This window comes from Microplitis mediator, chromosome 9 (genome assembly GCF_029852145.1).
Source record: "Microplitis mediator isolate UGA2020A chromosome 9, iyMicMedi2.1, whole genome shotgun sequence".
Lineage (NCBI taxonomy): Eukaryota > Metazoa > Arthropoda > Insecta > Hymenoptera > Braconidae > Microplitis > Microplitis mediator.
The window spans coordinates 20954895-20980534 of record NC_079977.1 but is presented as its reverse complement, the minus strand read 5'-3'; the positions used below and the strand labels follow the sequence as shown (position 1 = coordinate 20980534).

Sequence of the window (25640 nt, the reverse complement as noted above, 5' to 3'; positions counted from 1 at the left end):
TTCTTGATCGAAGAAAATCGACCCTAATAAATGTTTTGAAGTAAGAATGAAAATTTCTCAAATCAAGAATAATGGCCTCTGAAAAAATTCTTGAGTCAAGAAAATTTTTTCTTGAAGCAAGACCAGATTCCTTACAATAAGTTTTATTGAAATTAGAATTTGTTGAACCAAGAAATTTTTTTATTGAGTGAAGAATATCGCGAGGGATGAAAATTTTTGAACTAAGTAACAAAAATTCTTGAGTCGAGAATATGAATACCGTTTTTTAAATTTTCTTGAACTAAGAAAGTTTTTCTTGAAGCAAGACAATATTCCTATAGATAAATTTTTATTGGAGAGAAAATTTCTTGAATCAATAAATTTTTGTTTTCTTGATTGAAGAAAATCGATCCTAATAAATGTTTTAAAGTAAGAATGAAAATTTCTCAAATCAAGAATATTGGCCTCTTAAAAAATTCTTGAATCAAGAAAATTTTTTCTTGAAGCAAGACCGGATTCCTAAAGATAAATTTTATTGGTTAAAAAATTTATCGAGCTAAGAAAATTTTTTTATTGAATTAAGAATATCGCGATAAAATTTTTTGAATTAAGTAACAACAATTCTTGAGTCAAGAATATTAATACCCTTTTTAAATTTTCTTGAACTAAGAAAAAAAATTTCTAAATCTCGCCAAAAATTTTTCCACAAATTTCAATCCCACTGACTGACTAAATTTTATTTTCTTAAAAAAAAAATTTGATGAATAAAAACTTAGTACGTATTAAGTCTTAAGATTTAAAACTGTTCCGTATTCGTGACAATTTTATTTAAAAAAATAATAAATAAAATAACAATAAAAATGAAAAAAATGTGTAATCCAAAGTTCCATCTCAATGATTCTGGCTCAAGGATTGCCCTCTGCTGTGACAACTCTGTCTCTTCATACATCACTCTGTACATATATATCACCGATCTAAATATATATATATATTTATATGGAGACATATATAGACAACATATATGCACATAAATGCATATATGTTGACATATAAACGTTAAATTGCATGCACTAGTAGACAAGTGGACTTGCAATTGTTATTTCTATCATTTAATTTATAATTTAATTATTAATCATTATTTATTATTATGGAATGATGATTTTATTTTTTTTTAGTTTCTTTGTTTTGTTTCGACTCTTATACACTTATATGCATGACAATCATTTACATATATGGTATTAATTTATATATTTTTGTACGATTAATCACATTACCTAGATTGATTAGCAGGATTTTATCTATAATGAAGGATTTCTTGGTGATTATCAAAGATAATTGGATGTTTATGTAGGTCGATGGAAAGGAAATTTGTAGGGCTACAAGATTGGTCATGTGGTAAAATGAGCTAGGATTAATAGGAAGGAAGATAGGGACCTCCGAAGGCAAAAAAACTGACTGGGGAATAAAAAAAAAATGTTTGAGTATATGTTCATAGAGTTATATATTTTTTGACTTCTCTAATAGATTCTACGGTAAAAATCCGTTCGAAAACACACCCATGTTTTGAAAAAATGAAATTTATTTCCCCGAAAAAATGAATTTTTAAATTGGGCTATTATTAATATTGGACTCGAGGTCGCGGGTTCGAACCCCGAGCTCAGTAATTTTTTTTTTTGACTAATAAACTATTTTTATTAAAATTTCTGTTATTACACTCATTAAAAAAAAAGATAATTATGAAATTAATAAAAAAATTTAATAAAAAAAAATTTCGTGTTATTGCCCCTGAGATAAAAATGGAAAATTCTCATATTTTTCCACATCTGTCATCTTCTACCGTTACTTTTCTCATGATAAAAATAATTAATCGTTAACATGCATAACCGCAATTTTAATTATTATTGTGATTGTCTGTCTTCTGAGTACATAATTATAATTATGATAATTGTTACTGCAATTGATCTAACGGACTAACGGTCTTGCAGTTACAAGAAATACTTAACGCTCATCAAATGACGTCACATAAATTCTCCAATTAATTACTAAGTAAATTTTTTTTAGTGTTTATTTATTTAATTCTCAGCAAAATTTCCACCGGAGCTGAGTCACTAAAAAAAAATTTTTTTTTGTTCATAAAATTTTTTTTTTTCAATTCATTTTATAATTATTTATCATATTAACGAGTTCAATAACAGAAATTTCGATAAATATCATTCATTAGTCAAAAAAAAAAATAACCGAGCTCGGGAATCGAACCCGCGACCTTGAGTCCAATATTAATAATAGCCCAATTAAAAAATTGATTTTTTCGGGCAAATAAATTTTATTTTTCCAAAACATGGGTGTGTTTTAAATCGGATTTTTACCGTAGAATCTAGTAGTGACGTCAAAAAAATTATAACTTTACAAACAAATACTCAAAAAATTTTCTTTAATTTCCCAGCCAGTTTTTCCGTCTTCGGAGGTCCTTATCTCCCTTCCTATTGATCCTAGCTCATTTTACCCCATTGCTAATCCTGTAGCCCTTCAAATTTACTTTCCAACGACCTACATAAACATCTAATTATCTCAGATAATAACCTCAATACTGGCTATCAAACTCGAGAAAAAAAAGCTAATAAAGTAATTAAATAATAAGGAAATGAAAATAAATTACTATTTGTACTAACTTGTAACAACACTTAAAAATACATTAAATTACCATATATATGTGTGTGTATAATAATAGTAAATATTACTAGTTACGATCATAAATATGAGTATAAAGATAGTTATTCCACGGCCAATTTTAAATTTATCTTGATTGTAGATATCGTCATATCCAACTTAACCGGCCTTGACATCTCTCACTTAAACCTTCTTTCTTAACCATTTATATCAAATATATATACATATTAATTTTTTATAACAATTATTACTAAACAAAAAAAAATTAAATAAAATTCAAACTTAAATTTTAAAATAACTCATGAATTATTGAGTCTACAAGAAAAATGAAAGAATAAATTTTTACAGAGAATTTTACTCTCTATAAATTTGTTCATGTTTATTTTTATAGTATCTTTGCTACGAACCTCGAAATTTTGATTTGTAGTAAACAATTTAATTTCCAGATTTTTTTGGGCCGTCGCTCTCCCCCTCATTCTCCCCCGTATATATATACATATATAGTGCATCGTAATAAATTATAAATTGAGGTCACCAAAATTTAAATTCGCGGATTAAAAAAAAAAATTTTTTTTTATAAAATTTATTCTAAGGTCGACTTTTAACATTTCGCGGTCTTGGGTCTGGGTCTAGGTATAAATAAATAATAAACTTGCATCAGATTACTAATGACCTACAAAGTTGATTTAGGATGAAACTGGTTTCTTTTTATTTATAAATAATTAAATTAATTACGCCCAGGTTTATTTTAATTAGTCATTTATTAACTAACGAGTTTTGGGCCTTATGCTGGCGGTGCTACAAATCGCAACTTATAGGACTTACCCGTCGAAATATGAGTTCTACTAAATCCTACCGGGCGCTGACTAGAATCTCATTAATTAGAGGTGGAGGGGGCAAAGTGGGCCCCTCAAAATTTTCTATACGTCAATGAATTCGGACGGATAATAAACTTATCGAAATTTTTTAAGTAATGAGGGCTAAAGTTTCAGATCTGAACAGATCTGCATTTTGGCCAGATCTGTTCAGATCAAATTAGATCTACTCTGATCAGAATAGATCTGCTTGGATCTAAACAGATTAAGGTAAATAAAAAACACTCTTAGATCTGCTCAGATCAAATTTGATCTAATTCACTAGATCTAAATCGACCTGTTTTTTTATCTCTATCCTAATAAAAATTGATATGTCTGATTAAAAATATATTAAATATATCACAATAATATAAAATATATAGGATTGAAGCCATTTATTTCAATTACGATAGACTTTTTAGAATTTTCAAAATTTAGGTGAATGTGTCGAAATTCAGCTAGTTAATCTTATAATTATAATATAATGTGAAGAAATATTTTTTTTATAATCTGTACAGATCTAATCTGATCCGAGCAGATCTTAACTTTTTTTCCCGAGAAAAAGTTATATCAGCTCAGATCTGGTTTGATCTGTACAGATCCAATTAGATCTATTTATATTTACTTCATAAATTGATCATTTAATCAATGTTGATCTATTTCGATCTGACTAGATCTAGGTTGATCTGATTTGATTAGATTTAATCAGGGTAGATCTGGATTATTTTTCTCCAAAGAAAAATGTCATATCTGATCAGATTTAGTTTGAGCTGAACAGATCAAATCAGATCTATTCTGATCTGGGTTCAGTATAAATTATGATCAAATTTGATCTGAGCTGATCTAATTTGATCTAATCTGATCAGAGCAGATCTAAATTTTTTTTCCCGGGCTGGTAACGAAATATTTTATAATCCACCAACAAAACAAATTATTAGAAACTACAGAATATTTAGGAAAGATAATTACGCGTTAAGTAGCAAGCATAAAATCAAATGGATTGCCCGTAGAGCTTATAAAGTAGTCATAATGAAGTATATACGTAAGCCTTAGAGAATGAATTATTAACGATAAGTAAATATTATTTTAAAATGACAGAATGTTTGTTTAACAATTTAGTAAGTGCATATTTAGAAAAATAATTTATTTTCTTGACACGTACTTTTTTTTGTACTATGGCAAAAATTGTTCAGGGAAACATTAACAGATCCATTACTTTTCGAAGAAAGTGTGCACGCGTGGATCACCGATTTTTTTTCTCGAAAGTAGATCAGAAAAGAAGATGATCCTGAAAATTTGAGCTCGATACCCTTAAATTTGGCCACTGGGGAATTTTTTTAAATTTGAAACAAGTCATTTTTTAGGTTATTTTTAAAAATTTGTATCTCTCAGCTTTCACACACGGAGAAAAAAGTATTGTTCCTCGAACGATCTAAAGTATAGGAACTGGTAGATCGTTACCACAACAATATGTATAGTTATGGTAACAATACCGTATCGTTCCTGTAACTATCTATTAGATAGCTGTGAGCCCTATACGACTTTCCGTAGTCGTCACCTCACACGGCACCACCTAACCTAACTAAACATCCATTTTCGCGCCAACTTTTGAATATTGTATAATTGTTGCTAGCAGACGCTTGATAAATAAATCATTTTATTTAATCAAAATTATTTATTTATCATTTATTTATTAATGATAAAGATTTTTAAACGTATCATATCATTTACAACGTACGTGACGTCAGATAGGGCTCAGAACGATACAGTAGATCGTTGCAGTAACAATCTAGTAGATAACTTTTTCGTATTATTACTGTAACTATACAGTACACTTCTCAGAACAATATATTTTTCTCCGTGTACGTTTTACTTTCAAGAAAAAAAATAGATATTTGCTCTAAACTAATATCTGATTTAATTGGGGGCTTCCAACTAAATCACTGAATTTGCAATTTAGGTTATACTGTTGATATCTGCGCGTAATTTTCCTTAATTGCCCTGATGTCGTTTATATACAGCTATCCAAAGCCGATCAATTTTTCAAAAATCGCTAGTTTCAGATAGCTATTACTTTTTTCTCGGAACTTCGGTTTGCCTCAAATTTTCAGGAAAGTTGCTCTGTTATATCCTTAAAAAGCTCTGAAAATTTCAACTTTGGTATTGATTAAAATTTTTCATGCTACTGCTGTTGATTCTTACGAAGGTAGTGTATCAAGTAATAGGGACGATCGCAGCGATTTCAAACACGAAATATTTACGTATCTTGAATTTTACAAGACTCTACATTCAAATTCTCCCTCGTTACTTACTTTTCCCGCCTCTCTTATTGTTTGACTTGCCTATTTTTCAAACTAAGTCCCCTTTGCTTACCGATCGGTTCTTAATTAATCTTTCAATTTTTTCCCAAAAATAGGCGCGCAAACTTTCTTTCTACTTTAACTCTACCCCTTTATTTTTGCGGCTATGACCCGACTTGTGCTTCACTGTAATGCATCATTACGGTGACGCCCTACTACGTCCCTTGCAATGGAGCTGCAGCGGGAGTAGTTCGTTGCTCGCCACTAGATCGCGCCCACCACTTGTAGTGTCCCTGGTAAGAAACTTATTTCAGAGATTATATTCCCAACGAAGCATTTATGGGACGGATTGCTGGCTGTAAATAAAGAGAGCGACGATAACTCTTTTGATAGTAATATAGAGGTTCCCTGTACAATACTATGACATTAATGTTTAATATCAATGGGCGGATCCACGGGCTCTTAGACTAAGAGTGATACAAGTAAAATTAAAATTACTTTTATTTACTCTCATAATTGTACTAGAACCTTTCTAATTCTTGTTGGGTACAACTAATATGACACTGTCGCATTTCTGAGGAGAATAAATTCTTTGTGTTCTTTACGATCGTAACGGACCCAAATTACGGTAAATTACGGTAAACCCACCGTAAATTACGGTAATCCACCGTAAAATACCGATTTACCGTAAATTACGGTGGATTTTCCGTAAAATACGGAAATACGGTAATCCACCGTAAATTACGGTAATTCGGTAATCCACCCGAATTTTTTACGGTAGATTTATCGTATTCGACGGTAAATTTACGGTATACCTGCCGTAATTTACGGTAATCGAACGTAAAGTACCGATTTACCGTAAATTACGGTGGATTTGCCGTAATTTACGGTGGATTTTCCGTAAAATACGGAAATACGGTAATCCACCGTAAATTACGGTAATTCGGTAATCCACCTGAATTTTTTTACGGTAGATTTATCTTATTCGACGGTAAATTTACGGTATACCCGCCGTAATTTACGGTAATCCACCGTAAAGTACCGATTTACCGTAAATTACGGTGGATTTACCGCAATTTACGGTGGATTTACCGTAATTTACGGTAAATCTACTCGAATTTTACGGTATTCTACGGTAGATTTACGGTAAAAATACCGTGAATTTACGGTAACTCAGGTCTGCTAGGGGAGGATTTAAATTTCAAGTAGGATATTTACGCGTACGTTATTCACGGTATTTTAAATCGCGAGGCTTACACTTATCGAACACTACATTTATCTGTTTGATATATATATATATATATATATATATATATATATATATATATATATATATATATATATATGACATGATTACTGAAGCGTATATGTATTTTTTTTTTAAATAAATTATTTAGTAAAAAAAAATTAATAATAATAATAATAATACGCATTAATAATATATAATTTTTATAATTAATTAAATAAATTATAATTAATACAATTTATATGGAAAAAAAAATTGTAAATAAATAGAAAAAATATCAAACATATAATTAGTAATTTTAAATAATAATAATAATTATTATTATTATTATTATAATATCAATGAGATTTTGCATTGAAAAAATTTTAATTATCGTTGATTAATGTATTGAGAAATTTAAAATTGATTTCTGGGATTTTTATCTTAAGTAATTTCTATGAATTAAAATTACAGTGATAATAACATTAATTATTATTATTATTATTATTATTATTAACTTTAATTGTTTTAAAAAAAGTCGATAAATCTCAGTAATATATATTATATATATATAGAAAAAAAAGAGTTCTTAGGGTGAAAAATTTTTACTTTATCCAAGAAATTATTCACATTTTAAATTGAAAACTGAAATTTTCTTGGAGCAATAAAAAATTTTTTTAGGCGCGGGAAAAAATTCAAATTCAAATAATTTTTTCTTGTCATAAGAAAGTTTTTGTTTTTAATTTATAATGCAAAAAATTTATTGAGACAAGTGAAAATTTTTAGTGTCAAGAAATCCTGCTTATATATATATATATATATATATATATATATATATATATATATATATATATATATATATATATATATATATATATATATATATATATATATATATATATATATATTTGAAATTGAAAACTTGCGTGCATAATCATCAGTGCATAACAATTGATAACAATATATATGTATACATATATCTATATATATTCACCACATATATTTGTCATTCTATTTAACAAATATAGTAAGCCCATTCTATTCACCTTTCAATTATTACACAATTCAAATAAATATCCTACGCAAATATTTTCACTATATAAAATGATTTATGAGAAATATTTTTCAAATAAAATTTTTTTTTTTTTTAAATTCACCAGCACATCACTTAAAATTCATTTAAAAAAATAATAATTCTACTCACATTTAGAACTCAAATTTGACACTCATTTTAATATTAAAAAAAAAAAACTAACGTTTCGTAAAAAAAAATTTAATTTTTGGAAAATAAAAATTAATAATTATTAATTAAAAAATTTATATATAAATAAACTAATTAATTATTAATTATTAATTATTGATTAGTGGGTTGTAAAAGGGTGCAAGTTATGAAATAAAATGAGACACTCGTCTTACAACCTTTATATATAAGAAAGTTCCAAGGTTTAATCACAACCTTCTGCATAAAGAGAAGGGGATTAGTCAGTAGTATCTATTAACACATAAACTCATATATTTATATATATATATATGTACAAATATGTAAGAGCAAGTATCCAGAAGTGGGAAAAAAAATAATTTTATAATAAAATTCTTCACTTTACTCTTGATCTCGGACTTTCAAGGCCTAAAATCTTATTACCGATACCCTAAGGCACGAGTTTACTTCCTTCCTTAATTTATAAAAAATTGTCAATTGTAATTATTTTAATTAATAAATAATTAATTAATCTAAACTAATTCACACAAATTTTTTAAATTTTTTTAATCTTTTATTCATATCTCGTTATCTATGAAAGATAAAGGAAAAATTATAAGGAGTGATTTTGTAGGAAATTCAATTTACTATAAGATCGATCTTTGTCGATTTTTCAAAATTTTGATTAATTAATAAGTTATGAATAGTTAAAGATTGTGAGGCAGAAATGGATTAAAATTTAAAATTCAATTTTCGCGGTTTTTTATTCATATCTCGTTTCCTATCAAAGATAGAGGAAAAATGATAAGAATTGATTTTGTAGGAAATTTAATTTCCTATAAGATTGGTTTCAGTCAATTTTTCAAAATTTTGATTAATTGATAAGTTATCGATAATTAAAGATTGTGAGGCAGAAATGGATTAAAATTTAAAATTCAATTTTCGCGGTTTTTTATTCATATCTCGTTTCCTATCAAAGATAGAGGAAAAATGATAAAGAAAATTTTGTAGAAAATTTAATTCACTACAAAATCACTCCTTTGTAATTTTTCAAAATATTGATTAGTTAATGAGTTATCGATAATTAAAGATCGCGAGGCAGAAATGGATTAAAATTAAAAAATTTTAATTTCGCGGTTTTTTTAAATATCTCGTTTTCCATCAAAGATGGAGGAAAAATAATCAGGAGTGATTTTGTAGGAAATTTAATTTACAACAAAATCACTCCTCTGTAATTTTTCAAAATATCGATTAGTTAATAAGTTATCGATAATTAAAGATCGCGAGGCAGAAATGGATTAAAATTAAAAAATTTAAATTTCGCGGTTTTTTTTAAATATCTCGTTATCTATCAAAGATAGAGAAAAAATGACAAGGACTGATTTTGTAGGAAATTTAATTTACAACAAAATCACTCCTTTGTAATTTTCTAAAATATTGATTAGTTAATGAGTTATCGATAACTAAAAATTGCGCGGCAGAAATGGATTAAAATTAAAAAATTTAAATTTCGCGGTTTTTTTAAATATCTCGTTATCTATCAAAGATAGAGAAAAAATGATAAGGAGTGATTTTGTAGGAAATTTAATTTACAACAAAATCACTCCTCTGTAATTTTTCAAAATATCGATTAGTTAATGAGTTATCGATAATGAAAGATTGCGCGGCAGAAATGGATTAAAATTAAAAAATTTAATTTTCGCGGTTTTTTTTAAATATCTCGTTATCTATCAAATATACAGAAAAAACTACAGATAGTAATTTTGTAGTAAATTTTGTTTACTATAAGATCAATGGAGGGCATTATTGATGTAACTGTAATAGTTTTCGAGATATCGAAGTTCAAAGGTTATAAACCACGTGGATAATGGAGTGGACATTAAAAAATTTTTTTTATTAAAGTGATAATTATTATAAATAGTGTTATACAATTGTGATTATTTATAATAGTGATAAGTAGCGAGTAGTAAACATTGTAAGGAATAAAAATAATTTATGCAACGGGTAGTTACAGAAAAAAAAATATAAAAAATCTAAATCAAATCGGGTAATCAAGTGAATAAATAAATATAAAAAATACGTTGTGTAATTTATGTTTTTGTATAAGAAACATTAAATTATATATATTTTATAGACATAGATCATTGTTATTGTCTGTGTACATATAAATATATATGATAGAGTTGTAAGATAAATTAGCTGAGACAACTGACGGAATTCATTAAGTTTTTTATTGTTTTAGATTTTCTCGGTGCAATGTCATGGAAAATAGCGGCTTTGATCAATCAATGGAACGACTTCCTGGTTTTTTATATATATTATGTTCCTATATATATTTTTGAAAACGAAATAAAATTTATTTGAAAGAGGAATGAATTTCTTGGATCAAGAAAATTATTCTTGAATCAAATTTATTGTCTTGATACAAGAAAATTTAAGTGCGCACATAAATATGCAGGAAAATTTTTCACTTGATTCAAAAAAAAATTTCTTGAATCAAGAAAATTATTCTTAACTCAGATCAGAGTTCAAAACTAAAAAAAAATTTTCGCGCAAGAAAAAAAATTGTGTCGATTACAGACGCAGCTCATTAGAAATTCGATTTCCCATTTAAATAACACGGGAATTTTTTTTTTAACTTTAAGTATTTTTAACTCGTTGACAAATCGATAGATCAAATAGACTGATACATATTTTGTAGGAAATTGAACGCTCTACAAAAAAGGTCTCTTATCATTTTTTGATAAATCCATCTGTTCAAAAGTTACTAGAGCTCGGAGTAAAGTCGGAGATCTTTTTACTTTTCCGGCGAAACTATCAGACTTATCACAAAATGTTATAGGACCTTTTTTGTTGACAATTTTACTCTCCACAAATTGTTACCAGTAAAGTTTTTTCAAATTCCGCATTATTTTCTAGTTATTTTCATTTTAAATTAAAGCTCTTAAAAAAGTAGTGTTCTGATCGCTTTCAAGAGTTCGACATTAAAATGAAAATAACTAGAAAACAATGCGGAATTTGAAAAAACTTTACTGATAACAATTTGTAGAGAATAAAATTGTCAACAAAAATGATCCTATAACATTTTGTGATAAGTCTAATAGTTTCGCCGGAAAAGTAAAAAGATCTCCAACTTTACTCCGAGCTCTAATAACTTTTGAACAGATGGATTTATCAAAAAATGATAAGAGACCTTTTTTGCAGAGCGTTCAATTTCCTACAAAAATATGTATTAGTCTATTCGATCTATTGATTTGTTAACGAGTTAAAAATACTCAAAGTTAAAAAAAAAATTTTCCCGCGTTATTTAAATGGGAAATCGAATTTCTAATGAGCTGCGTCTGTAATCGACATACAATTTTTTTTCTTGCGCAAAAATTTTTTTGTTGTGTTGAATTATGATTTTTTTCCACATGCACTTAAAAAAAAATGTCGCTCCGAAATGTCGCAGCCTAGTGTACATACAAATATACAAAAAATAAGATTTCATTTGAATCAAGAAAATTATTCTTGACTAAAATAAATTTTTTTAATTCAAGAAGAAATTTCTGTGCTAATCATAAGTTTTGATATAAGAAATTTTTATATTTAAAAAAATTAATTACTTGGATTAAATAATTGAGACAAGAAATTTTCATTCTTTAGAGAATATTAAAATTTTGGATTTACGTTGTTTCTATAATAAAATAAAGATATTTTCGAAAATATATGAGATAAGTATATGTTGTATGTGGTCATTGGAAAGGTAATTGAATTATCTACAACTTTGGTCACTGTGATAATTTACGTAAATTAAATAGTTTTAGAGTTACAGCGGCACAAAAAAATTTTACGTTTTTTATAATAAAAAATATTATTTTATTGAAACACTTCCAGCGGCGATAGCGAACAAACTATCAATCCCACACTATTCTTTATTGATACCAAACTTGTAGATAATTAAATAACCTTTCCATCGAGCACAATAAACATATACTTGGCTCATATATTTGCTGATATATAGCCAATGAAAGTTAAAAACAAACTATTTTTCCCCGAAATTTCACTTATGGATCATTTTTAATTTATAAATTATTTGACCATCACGTGACCATACATTGCATACACCCACGCGAATTCCCCCGGCTGTGGTCCTTTGAAAAATCCCTAAAATCCCTTGATAAACTTCAGCCATAACAATCTCGCAATTCTTTAAACTAAAAATATTTTCGAAACTCTTCGACCGGATGTCGCTTAAAAACTATCGATTCTAAAATATTTTTTCTCAGGACCAAAGTTGTAGATAATTAAATTTCCTTTTCCCTGACCTCCCACAATCAAATGATCAGTTCCCGACTCTCAAAATCTAAAATTCCCAAAAAAATGATTTTTCCTTCGGGCAATTTTCCATCCACAAATAAATTATCTCACGTCCTAATTAAAATACCTCAGAATTAATATCTATTGCCCATAAAATAAACTTGTTTAGAATTTTAGTATCTTACAAAAATGAATTTAAATCCTCGCCTCGAAAGTTGCAGCGCGAAAATCCTTAAATTTTCCTATTGCCCGGATCCTTTCCCTTAAAACCTCCATATCTCCCTTCCTATCACTCCCAGCCCATTTCACCCCATTACCAATCTTATACCTCTCTAAATTTCCTTTCCAACGACCTCCCTAGCTATCTAATTATCTCCAATAATTACTTGAAAATTCCCAAATTCCCCATCATTATAATCTCCACATCCCATTATTTCCCCATGACGACCAAAAAAATCTCTCTACCGTCCATTTTACCCCGTGTTTTATTAATACATATGTGTTTTATATACGCACTCTCAGTAACTATCGACCGACCCGAGAAAATAAAGAAGTGGGAGATTGTAACATCGTGTCTCCACTTGTCTCTCATCTTCTCATGTCGTGTTTTTTATATTTATTCATTATCTAAATACGATATACTATTAATTAATTAATTATCTCCACTACAAAACAATCATCACAACAATTAATTATTTTTACCTCATATACATTTGAAAAAAGTATCAAAATTTCGATACAAACAATTAATAATTAAATTTATTAATTAAAATACTCATTTGTTGTGTCAGGTGTCAAATGTCAGATGTCAAGTGTCCAGTGTCCAGTATAATGAAACTATTAATAATTTTTTGTTATATTTAATTAATAAGTATATGTATTAATATAAGAAATATATAAATTAGCCGTCGTAAGAAAATTTTTTTTGTTTTTTTGGTAATTTTTGAATTAATTAATTAATTATTAAGTGAAATGTGAGCAATTGAAGTGGAAATTTATGAGATATATATATATATATATATATATGAGTGTGTAATATTTAAATATGTAGATATATATGTGTATGTGTATGTATATGGAATAATGATGATATAAATTATGAAATCGAAATGAGGTAAGAAAATTTTATTTGTTTTTTTTAGAATTTCTATTTTTTTATTTGTTTATGTGTTCATTGACATGTGGAACTTTTGCAATAGGAATGGGGACATGAATAATTGTGATACATAAATTATATATATATATATATGTGTATAGAGTGTATGATCACGTGATGGAAATTTAATTATTTACAAGAAGGATTTTCGCGGCTGCAACTTTCGAGGCGAGGATTTAAATTCATTTTTGTAAGAAACTAAAATTCTAAACAAGTTTATTTTATGGGCAATAGATATTAATTCTGAGGTATTTTAATTAGGACGTGAGATAATTTATTTGTGGATGGAAAATTGCCCGAAGGAAAAATCATTTTTTTGGGAATTTTAGATTTTGAGAGTCGGGAACTGATCATTTGATGGTGGGAGGTCAGGGAAAAGGAAATTTAATTATCTACAACTTTGGTCCTGAGAAAAAATATTTTAGAATCGATAGTTTTCAAGCGACATCCGGTCGAAGAGTTTCTAAAATATTTTTAGTTTAAAGAATTGCGAGATTGTTATGGCTGAAGTTTGTCAAGGGATTTTAGGGATTTTTCAACGGACCACAGCCAGGGGAATTCGCGTGGGTGTACGCAATGTATGGTCACGTGATGGTCAAATAATTTATAAATTAAAAATGATCCATAAGTGAAATTTCGGGGAAAAATAGTTTGTTTTTAACTTTCATTGGCTATATATCAGTAAATATATGAGCCAAGTATATGTTTATTGTGCTCGATGAAAAGGTTATTTAATTATCTACAAGTTTGGTATCAATAAAGAATAGTGTGGGATTGATAGTTTGTTCGCTATCGCCGCTGGAAGTGTTTCAATAAGATAATATTTTTTATTATAAAAAACGTAAAATTTTTTGTGCCGCCGTAACTCTAAAACTATTTAATTTACGTAAATTATCACAGTGACCAAAGTTGTAGATAATTCAATTACCTTTCCAATGACCACATACAACATATACTTATCTCATATCTTTTCGTAGATAATTCCACTTCATCACAACCAAAACCTCTATCAGTAAAATAAAATGAATTATTTCGAATGACAGATTCGGTATCAAATTTTGGAGATAATCGGCCACCAGAGGGCTCAGTGCGACTAAAATTAAATCCCCCCATTGGTTCTCGAAAAAACAATCTACTCAATAGTTACGGAACAAAATCTCATATATTTTTAATGAACATTTTAAATAAATTCCCAAGCTATTGAACCCGCTGTAACTTCTCAGCAGTCAATCTTACACTTACTTCCACTTAATCAAAAATAATACCCCACTAAATTACTTTTCCACTCCATAAAGTCTCTCTATTCACCATAAATCTCAAAATATCTCTCATATAAGCCAGTTACCAAAGTTTATAATTCGCCTAATTAATATCATTTATTAATTAATCAATTAATTTTTTCATATATTAAAAATAGAAATATATGACCTTGAACTATAGGACATAAATTTATTCGATTTCAAGGAAGTTTATAATTAAAACACTAGATTTATTAATAATTCAATTGAATCTATCTACTGAGATCTCCATCCGTGCTTATATATATATATATATATATATATATAGATACATACATAGACATATATATAAATATATAAATGTATAATTAAAATATGTAGGCAAATTATTATTGAATTACATTACTAGACATCATCACTTATCTCTATCATTACGGTTATTAATTATATTACTTATTACTCATATATTATTATTATATTTTTTTTGAATTTCGTTATATTAATATTCCAGAATATTGTTAAATTGTTATGTGATCTCGTATAATTATAACATACATCGCGATTAACCAGTTACTGTAATTTACATATTGATCATTTGAATTTGAATTTTTTTCATTTGACGTGCCTCCGATTTTTTTTTTTATTTATTTTATAAATTAACTTGTTAATTTATATAAATGCACGCAATGGATTTATGTAATAATTATAATAATAATAATAATAATAATAATTATAATTATAATAATAATAATAATAATAATAATAATAATAATAATAATAATAATAATAATAATCATAATCATAATTTATTACTTACGACTGTAATGGGAGATATTTGAGTAAATATATAATATATGACATAAGAATATATGTTATAAGTTTGAAAAAAAAATATAATTTTCTTACGAGGGATTTCTGTCGAATCGAATAGTTCGAAATTGAAGATTTTTTGATAATTTGAAAAATTTGAAATATTTGTCTATTGTCGAAATATTCCTAAATTTTCGGATTATTAAAAAAATTTTAGTTATTGTTATAAATTTTTAATACTCAATCATAAATGAGAAAAAAATTTCGAATTATTCAAATATGTAGTCGAATTATTGTATACAATATATCTATTTGAATTATCCAAAATATTCGAATTATTTTAATTATTCAAGCTATTCGAACCATTCGAATTATATGAACTATTCGAAATATTCGGAACCATTCGAATTATTTGAAATCATCCAAATTATCCGAACTATTCGAATTATTCGAACCGTTCGAATTGTTCAAAACTATTCGAACCATTCGAATCGTTCAAACCATTCGAAATATTCGAAACCATTTGAATTATTCGGAACGATTCGAATTATTCGAAACCATTCGAACTATCCGAATTGTTCGAAACTATTCGAATTATTCGAACCGTTCGAATTGTTCAAACCCATCGAAATATTCGAAACCATTTGAAGTATTCGGAACCATCCAAATTATTCAAACCATGTGAATTATTCGACCTATTGCGAATTTTCCGGTTATTCGAATTATTCTGATTGTTGCGATTTTTCCGATTATTCGAACTATGTAAATTATTCGAACTATTGAGACTTCCTCGATTATTCGAATTTTTCGAACTATTTGACATCCGAACTATTTACATTATTCCTGCTATTCTAACTATCGGAATTTATCAGATTATTCGACCCATTTGAATTATTCGAATCATGCGAACTATTTAGATTATTCGAATTATTCAAACTACTCGAAATTTTACGATTATTCGAATTTTTCGACAAATTCGGACTATCTTAATTATTCGAACTATTCGAAATATTCATATTACTCGAACTATTCAAATTATTCTAACTTTTTAGATAATTATTCGAACTATTCCGCTTATTTAAATTACTATCCAAATCATTCCAACTATTCTAATTATTTGGACTATATTCGAATTCCTAAACCACTTAATTCGATCCGCACACTATTCGCACATTCTTATAAATTCCATCTACAAATTTTTACTATACGAGTATTGTAAAAATACCACAATTACTCCCCCTAGTTCGCCTTAACAAACTGCCCCGTAATTATAACAGTAAAATTCCGTCCCGAGATGGCGCGATGACTCACCGATTCACTTCGATACTATTTTCCAATGATCATAGAATTTCGAATATTCCTAAAAAAAATATAAGTACCAATCACCGGGCCCCGAACACTACTACACATAACTCTAGCTCAAACTCGCTAATATTCGACTCTGAGGGACCGCACCGCCACCTTCAGCAGCACGTGACTAAACTACCTGGCTTAATATTCTAGGAATTTCAATACAACGATTAACTATCAATCAACTATTATTGTTGTTATTTATAGACATTTATAACGACTAATTTATGATAATGTGACGCGGGAGTAATTTATTTCAACATTTAATTGAATCTGTTAAAAACTACGCAGTTTCAAAAGTTCTCATCTACAGTAAATAAAAAATATTTATTACTGACCGCAAATTTTCGCCTTTAATTCATAAATTATCAATTCCGTGACAAAAATCCTGAATGAAGGCAAGACGGCCCACGAGCAAAATGGGCCCAATTAATAAAGTGGAACCGTAGGGATCAAAATGGGCCTTTTGAACACTAATGTCTTTTTAGGCCCATCTTACCACAAAATCCCGAATGGGGACCAAATGGACCCAATTAATAAATTGGAACTCTAGGGATCTAAATGGGCCTTTTGGACACTAATGTCTTTTTTGGGCCCATCTTACGACAAAAAAAATCCCGAATGGGGGCAAGACAGCCCACGAGCAAAATGGGTCCAATTAATAAATTGGAACCGTAGGGGTCAAAATGGGCCTTTTGAGCACTAATGTCTTTTTAGGCCCATCTTACCACAAAATCCCGAATGGGGACCAAATGGGCCCAATTAATGAATTGGAACTGTAGGGATCAAATGGGCCTTTTGGGCACTAATGTATTTTGGGCCCATCTTACGACAAAAATCCCGAATAGGGGCAACATGGCCCACGGGCAAAATGGGCCCAATTAATAAACTGGAACTGTAGAGGCCAAAATGGGCCTTTTGGACTCGAATGCCCTTTGTGGGCCCATCTTACCCCTCTTTTCGACTAGTATTTAGTAAGTACAATAAACAAAAAAAATGTATGCCATAAATTTATAAAGATAAGTATAAAGACTTACCCTTGAATTAGGGCCCAAAATTAGGCCCAACTTCGTCTGCTTAAGTTGGTCGGAGTTCAGTTCCAGCGAAACTGCAGCTCCGTAGAACCTGAGCTGCTTTATATTTCCCCCACTCCTATACCCCTGTCTTGGACTCCCTGCGCTTGCGCCGCTGGCCCTTGGTCGTGATTAGTCGGACCCCACTCTTTTGACTTATTACCCATAAATCCAAGATTTGGGACTAGACTAAAAAAAATTTGCAAGATTTGTAATTGTTTTCCTAATGTTTAATATTTTTGTTGTAGAAATGCACGTGATGAAATATCAAGAAAAATATTCAGCCAAAAAGCGGAAGAAGAGAATATTTATACATAAATTATGTATATAAGCAAATAAATATTTAATGGACCAATGAACATCCATACTGTCAAGATGATTACCAAAGACTGATAAAACCGGAGTCTTTTATTGGAAAAAAAATATAAAACCGTCGGAAAATAAACGGGAAATTATATTAGAATTTGACGGAACTGCTGGTCGGGTTACAAAGTACAGGAAAACAAGATGGGGTCACTTCCGAACTTGCACGAGTTGTCGCGAGACAAACTCCAGAACCCTATCGTGCATCGGACGGGGCCGATTGGCGGGTTTGGGCCAGTTAAATTACCGGCTCAGCCGCCACCACTTGCGCAGACGAATCGCAGGGTTAAGAGCAGCGGCCATCATCATACTTTGTGGGACAATGACGCAATGTTAGAGGTATTTTTAATCAAAATTTTTTTCAGAGAAATCGATATATATCGAATATACACTTCGATATCTCGATTTAATAACTCGATATCTCGATTCAATAGTTCGATATCTCGAACGACTAGTTTGATAATTCGATTCAATGATGCGATATTTCGATTCAATAGTTCGATGTCTTGATCTATTAATTCGATATCTCGATTTACTGAGTCGATATCTCGAATAAGTGATTTGATACATCGATTCACTTTGTCGATATTTTGATTCTACAGCTCGATATCTCGAACGACTAGTTCGATAGTTCGATGTGATAATGCGATATTTCGATCCAATACTTCGATATCTCGATCTATTAATTTGATATCTCGATTTACTAAGTCGATATCTCGAATAAGTGATTTGATATCTCGATTCGCTAAATCGATATCTCGAATAAGTGATTTGATATCTCGACTCAACAGCTCGATATCTCGAACGACTAGTTTGATAGTTCGATTCAATAATGCGATATTTCGATCCAATAATTCGATATCTCGATTTACTGAGTCGATATCTCGAAAAAGTGATCTGATATTTCGATGCACTGAGTCGATATCTCAATTTAATAGATTGGTATCTCGATTCAATAGTTCGATATTTCGATTTACTAATTCGATATCTCGATTTACTAATTCGATATCTCGATTTACTGATTTACTATCTCAACTCAACATTTCGATATATCGAATACAAGTATCGATTTATCTATTCGATCTTAAATTTATTTATTAAAAAATTTTGAAAGTTCATTTTGCGATTTCGATATATCGAGAAAACACTTCAAAATATCGAACATCGAGTTCGATATATCGAACTTAAAATTCGATTTCGATATCTTTAATTCATAGTACTATATATTGATTTAGAACTTTATACATATCGAATACCTGTTTTGATATATCGATCCAAAATGCGATATATCGAATCGGTATAAAAAATTAAAAAATTTTTTTTTTACTCTAGCATATGACAACTTACTCACCAATATCATGTCGATCAGCCCGTGCCTCAGCGCTGTCGTGCCGTCGCCGTGAGTCAATGACCTCCTCAGCCGGTACATCGTCCGTGCGTCGCCTCATCGCAGCAGTCCGCGCAGGCACGCCCTCAGCGTCCGGCGGAGTCTTCAGTACCGGCTACGCTGGTTGCAACATACTCCCGCGCCCACCTCGCAAAGTAGTGATCCGGCACTGTGCTGCCCTCTTTCTTGGACACATGACAATATCCGCAGCGACGTTGCCCCTCCTGCCACTCCAAGCTGGCCTCGGTGCTTTCAATTCACATCTAGGGCCCATTTTATTAGCACTTTTGTACGCCGTAGCAACTTTAACTTCTCTATTATCGACTGTAATTATACAAAAATTAGGGACTAATATTGTCATATGTTTGAGTCATTTAATTACGATAATTTTTATAATTACACATTTGTATCCAAAGTGGTATGTCTTATTACCGAGCTACGCATTGTTCGGCATCACATTGAGTCCCTCATTGTTGTCACGAACTTCACATGTCAACAATTGCGCCAATAATTTGAGTGTTATCTACTGTACCGACCCAGAAGATCCCGATGATACCAGACGTGAATGTTTACTGCGCAGGCTCAATCGCGTTATGAAACTCGCGGAAGATGTTGGACTTGCTATCGGTAAGTAGGAATTCGAAAAACAACAAAAATCAACCACTGTAAAAAAAATACCGACGGTCGGTAACTTCTGATGTACTGGCAGTCGGTAACTTCTGATGTACTGACAGTCGGTAACTGCTGATGTACCGGCGGCCGGTAATTTCTGATGTATCGGTGGTGGGTAACTTCTGGGCCACAGACTGCCAGAAACTTCAGATGTATCGACGGTTGTTAACTAATAATTTTATGGTTGCAGGCTGTCTTGTTGCGGCAACGATAATAAAAATAATAAATCCCATACCTATGGGCCCAGATGACCCTGAAGACGTCGGAACCACTTGTGGTGCTGAATATTGCCCTCAGGAAACGTATTTCCATAATGAAACTCTTCTTTTACCGACGATGGCAGTAGACACGGCTAAAATAATACTGAGTGTCTTCTTAGGACTTGGGGTCCTGGCATTTGGGATCTCGTGTGCGTTTCTTGACTCACGGCTCAAAGAACCACGGAACCAATCGGACCAGCAGTACCAGCAGCAGACGGCGCGTCAGTACTTCCAGTTGATAAAACAGAGCTTCCAGGATCCTAAGTTACAGTTAGCAGCTCCGTTGACTCTGTTTATTGGTTTGGAGCAGGGATTCATTTTTAGTGACTTTACAGAGGCGTACGTTGTTTGTGCGCTAGATGGAGCTGGTCCAGTAACACTGAGTTTTTTAACTTTTGCATTGTTACAAGCAGTAGCTGGAGTAACTCTCTCGATGTTAATGCGGCATATTCGCCGGTATTTTGTTGTTGGTAAGTTAAAGAAAATTAGGTAATTTGAATTTTTATCACGATTCGATATATCGATTTATGAATTGATGTATTTATATCGATATATTCCAGTACTCCGATGGATCGATACGTCTATATTAATTCGATAAATCGCTTTAACGAGTCGATAAATTTACATTCGAGATATCGATTTAGTCTATTGACTCGATTATCAATTCGATATATCGATATATGTTTAGATCGATTCAGAATATTTCTATCGGCTTAATATATTTATACTGTTTCAATAAATCGATACATTAAAATCGATTCCATATAGCGATCTTGTGCATGATTCGATTATTGATTCTGAATATCGATATATTCCGATAATTCGATTTATTTACGCCAGTTCGGAGATCGATTTAGATACTCTATATTTTTACATCGTTTGACATATCGATATATTCATAACGATTCGATATATTGAAATATTTACATTGATTCGACATATCGATTCAATACATTGACTGGATTACCAAGTCGATATATCGATGTATTAATAACAATTCGAAATCATGGGATCAATGCGATATATCAAGATTGCTAAAATATATCGATATATTGATCACTATTTGTTATATCGATAGATTTATAACGATTCGATATATCGATGTATTCATAACGATACGACATCATCGAATCAATGCGATATATCAAGATGGTTACAATATATCGATATATTGATCACAATTCGATATATCGATATATTTAAAACGATTCGATATATCGATGTATTCATAAAGATCCGAAATCATGGAATTAATGCGATTTATATCTACATGGCTAAAACATATCGATATGTTGATCAGAATTCGATATATCGATATATTTATGACAATTCGATAGATCGATATATTCATGACCATTCGATATATCGATATATTTATAACGATCCGATGTATCGATATATTTATACCGATTTGATATATGTCAACATATTGGTTCGATGTATCGATATATCGACATATCGATTCGATGTATCGATATATCGACATATGGATTCGATGTATCGATATATCGACATATCGATTCGATGTATCGATATATCGACATATCGAGTTGATGTATCTATATCGATTCGATATATCGATCTCGATTTAAGAAACTAAATTTATGAAAAAAAATTCCAGCAGTTGGATTTGCCTTTCACGCATGCTTACTACTAGCCCTAGTAACATGGCGACCTGCAGGTGATGACCCAGCACTCTTCAACGTCATATCAGCCGCCTGGGGAGTCTGCAACGCCATCTGGGAGACTCTAATTCTCAGTAAGCGACTGATCTCCTTCCTTTCTAACCTCATTCCCTCGACTATTAATTCGATACTTACCATTGTGCAGCACTGCTACTTGGCCTGTACCCGTCAACGTGGCAAGCTCCCTTATCGACCTCAACATTCTGGAAGTACCTGGGCCTTTTCTTGGCTCTAGGTCTTCACGGAGTAGTTTGCACGAGGCTTAGAGTCCTTGGTCTCGGCACAATGCTCATCCTGGCAGTGGTCCCTTACATCTGGCTCGAGCTACGGCTTTCCAGGCGCGGAAAGTGTCTGGTGACTTCGTCGTCATCTTGACTAGCGTCGGGATCATCAGCGGTATCTGCTGTCGCTGGTAGCCAAGGAATATCTACCGTCGAGCATCATCATCTCCATCATCATCATCAGCACCAACATCATACTCAGCAACGTGGTTCCAGTGATAAGTTAATTATTGACAGACGTAAACTCTCACACGGTGAATGAGAGAGATTTGTTCCGTCTAGCTCGTTGATATCCGCTGCCGGTAATGCAGCAGTTGGCTCTTCCTCACTTTCCTCAACTGCGTCAATAAGTCGCCACCGTCAATTACCCTCAGTTGCTTCAGCTACGTCCTCACGCCGTTGCTCGGCAAGACGTAGCTTTAGCAGCAACGTTGCTATTATTGGTAATTTTAATAACAATAATGATAATAATTTGTCTTTGACGAGTTTCAATCAGAATTCGATTAAAAAAAATTCAGCGGACGCTGCGGGTAATATTTCTGTTAGTTATTCACGTAATTCCGTTGGAGAATTGACCGACCAGTCTGCTGCGTCGATAAGGTCACCTCAATCAATTGAATAATTAGAAAATCTATCAGATCGATTGATCGATATTTCAATTATCGATCGGTTCGATATATCACAATTCTGGTCGATTAATTAATTGGTTAATTTTCTAGAGATAGAGACGAAAAAAAATTTTTTATCATTTTTATATCGATAAGATTTGATGAATCGATTATCGATTAGTTCGATAAATCGATTATCGAATAGCTCGGTGAATCAATTACCGATTAGTTTGATGAATCGATTACTGATTCGTTCGATGAATCGATTATTGATGAGTTCGATGGATCGATTATCGAGTAGCTCGATGAATCAATTACCGATTAGTTTGATGAATCGATTATCGATAAGTTCGATAAATCGATTATCGATTAGTTTGATATTTGTCGATTTGTCTTTCGAAGTTTTTTTAAATGAGATGATAAAAAATTAATATTACTTATGAATCGATATCGATTAGATTCGATGAATCGATTATCGATCAGTTCGATGAATAAATAATTGATTAGTTCGATGAATCGATTAGTTCGATGAATCGATTAGTTTGATAAATCGATTAGTTCGATATATTTCGATTTATTAATTTTTCTTCTAAACTGTTGTAATTGAGGCAAAATAAAATAAATAAATTTCATGAATTAATATCGATTATTTGATGAATCGATTATCGATTAGTGTAATACATATCGATTGATATCAATATATCAATTTTTTTCACAATTAATTTTAATGAGACGAAAAAAGAAATAAGTGTAATTTATAAATCGATATCGTTTTAATTCGATAAATCAATGTATCGATTGAATCGATACATTTCGATGTATATTGATTTAAGAACTTTTTTTTCATAATTTTTGTAATTTAGATAAAACATTAAATTTTCGTCTCTTTTAAATCGAAGTCGACTAGATTCGATAAATCGATTATCGATTGGTTCGATATAATTCGAATAAGTAAATTTTCAACGGGAGAAACAAAACTTTTATTTTGGTATCGATGTTAGGTCAGAATCGATATATCGTTGGCCGTCGATAAATCGATCAATCGATCGATTCGATATATTTCGATATTTTTTTCTAAATTTTGTAAAAAATGACTCGTTAATACTAAAAACCTACAAATACTCATATTTCATCAATCGATATAAATCGATCTATCGATTTAGGTTTCAAATTATTCTTATAAGTCCCCAGTGTTTTAGAACTCGAGCTAGATGGAACTACAGTGTAAATTTGTATATTATTTTTCTAATATAATTTTTTAATAAAAAAAAAAAATAAAATTTGTTTTTTTTATAAAATTGAAATTTTGAATTTAATAAAAAATCAAAAAAAAATAATTGTTACTCGTAAAATTTATATATAAAATGTAAAAATAAAATTTTGTAACCAAAAAAAAAGTTCTCAATTAAAATAGAATTAACTCACAAAAATTTCTAAAAATTCCACAATTTCGAGCCATATAAAACCATCATCGACTTTTTTTTCAAAGCTTTAGACACTGCCTACTAAAAAAAAATAGTGATAAACAAAAATGGAGTAAAATTATAAACATATCAGAATCTCAATCCAATTTTTTTTAACTTCTCTTCACATAACTCATTACCTATCAGAGTTACGACAGAAAGCCTTCAATACTTTTTTTTAGCTAATAAAGTTTCCTATCAAAGTTTCCTCTTCAAAAAAGCTCAATTTTCAAAATTCAAGGAGCCACATCGACTTTAATTCAAAATTTCTCTCAAAAAACCGGTAATCGAAATTTTCTAACCTAAATTTTCTCGGTCAATCTTTCGTAACTCCTAAGCTATTGACCAAAAAAAAATTTTGTCGAAACAAAATTTGTAGGAAATTTTGTGCTCTACAAAAAAGTATTCATACATATTTTACGTAACTCGAATAACCAACGAGTTATTCCCGAAACAAGAATTCGTAAAATAAATACCAGGGCGAAGGCAATGGTTTTTTTATCTATAAAATTAAATATCTCATTAAAAATTAGAGATATCGAAAAGTTATATGAGACATTATTTGTAGGAAATTTTGTGCTCTACAAAAAAGGTCTCAGCTATTTTTTCGCTGTTTCTAATATCTGAAGAGTTATTTCGATTATAAGGTTCGAAAACGTGAGAAAATTCTTAAGCGCAAATAATTATTAATAATAATAATGATAATTATTATTTATTATTGAGTATTGTAATTAAGTGATCGTTAATTGTAATAATAAAAGTCTGTTGGTAG

General features: G+C 30.3%; 2 protein-coding genes across 3 annotated transcripts in view; one reads left to right on the top strand and one right to left on the bottom strand.

Annotated features, from left to right (window-relative positions):
* The window catches only part of LOC130674137 (putative metabolite transport protein HI_1104), a 25362-nt gene extending 8209 nt beyond the window's left edge, over positions 1-17153 (bottom strand). The window contains exon 1 of one of the 2 annotated variants that reach the window (XM_057479402.1): positions 17038-17153. The gene's annotated coding sequence lies outside the window, so the exon portion shown is untranslated. Of the gene's footprint in view, positions 1-8229; positions 8382-17037 lie in introns of those variants that run through there. The other variant, XM_057479401.1, reaches the window with a different exon arrangement.
* On the top strand, positions 13090-25640 carry LOC130674136 (protein unc-93 homolog A). The gene is made up of 6 exons (XM_057479400.1): positions 13090-13636; positions 18398-18851; positions 19845-20526; positions 20762-21301; positions 22453-22590; positions 22662-25640. Exons 2-6 carry the CDS (start codon positions 18657-18659, stop codon positions 22889-22891), a joined length of 1785 nt encoding a protein of 594 aa, XP_057335383.1. The 5' UTR covers positions 13090-13636; positions 18398-18656; the 3' UTR covers positions 22892-25640.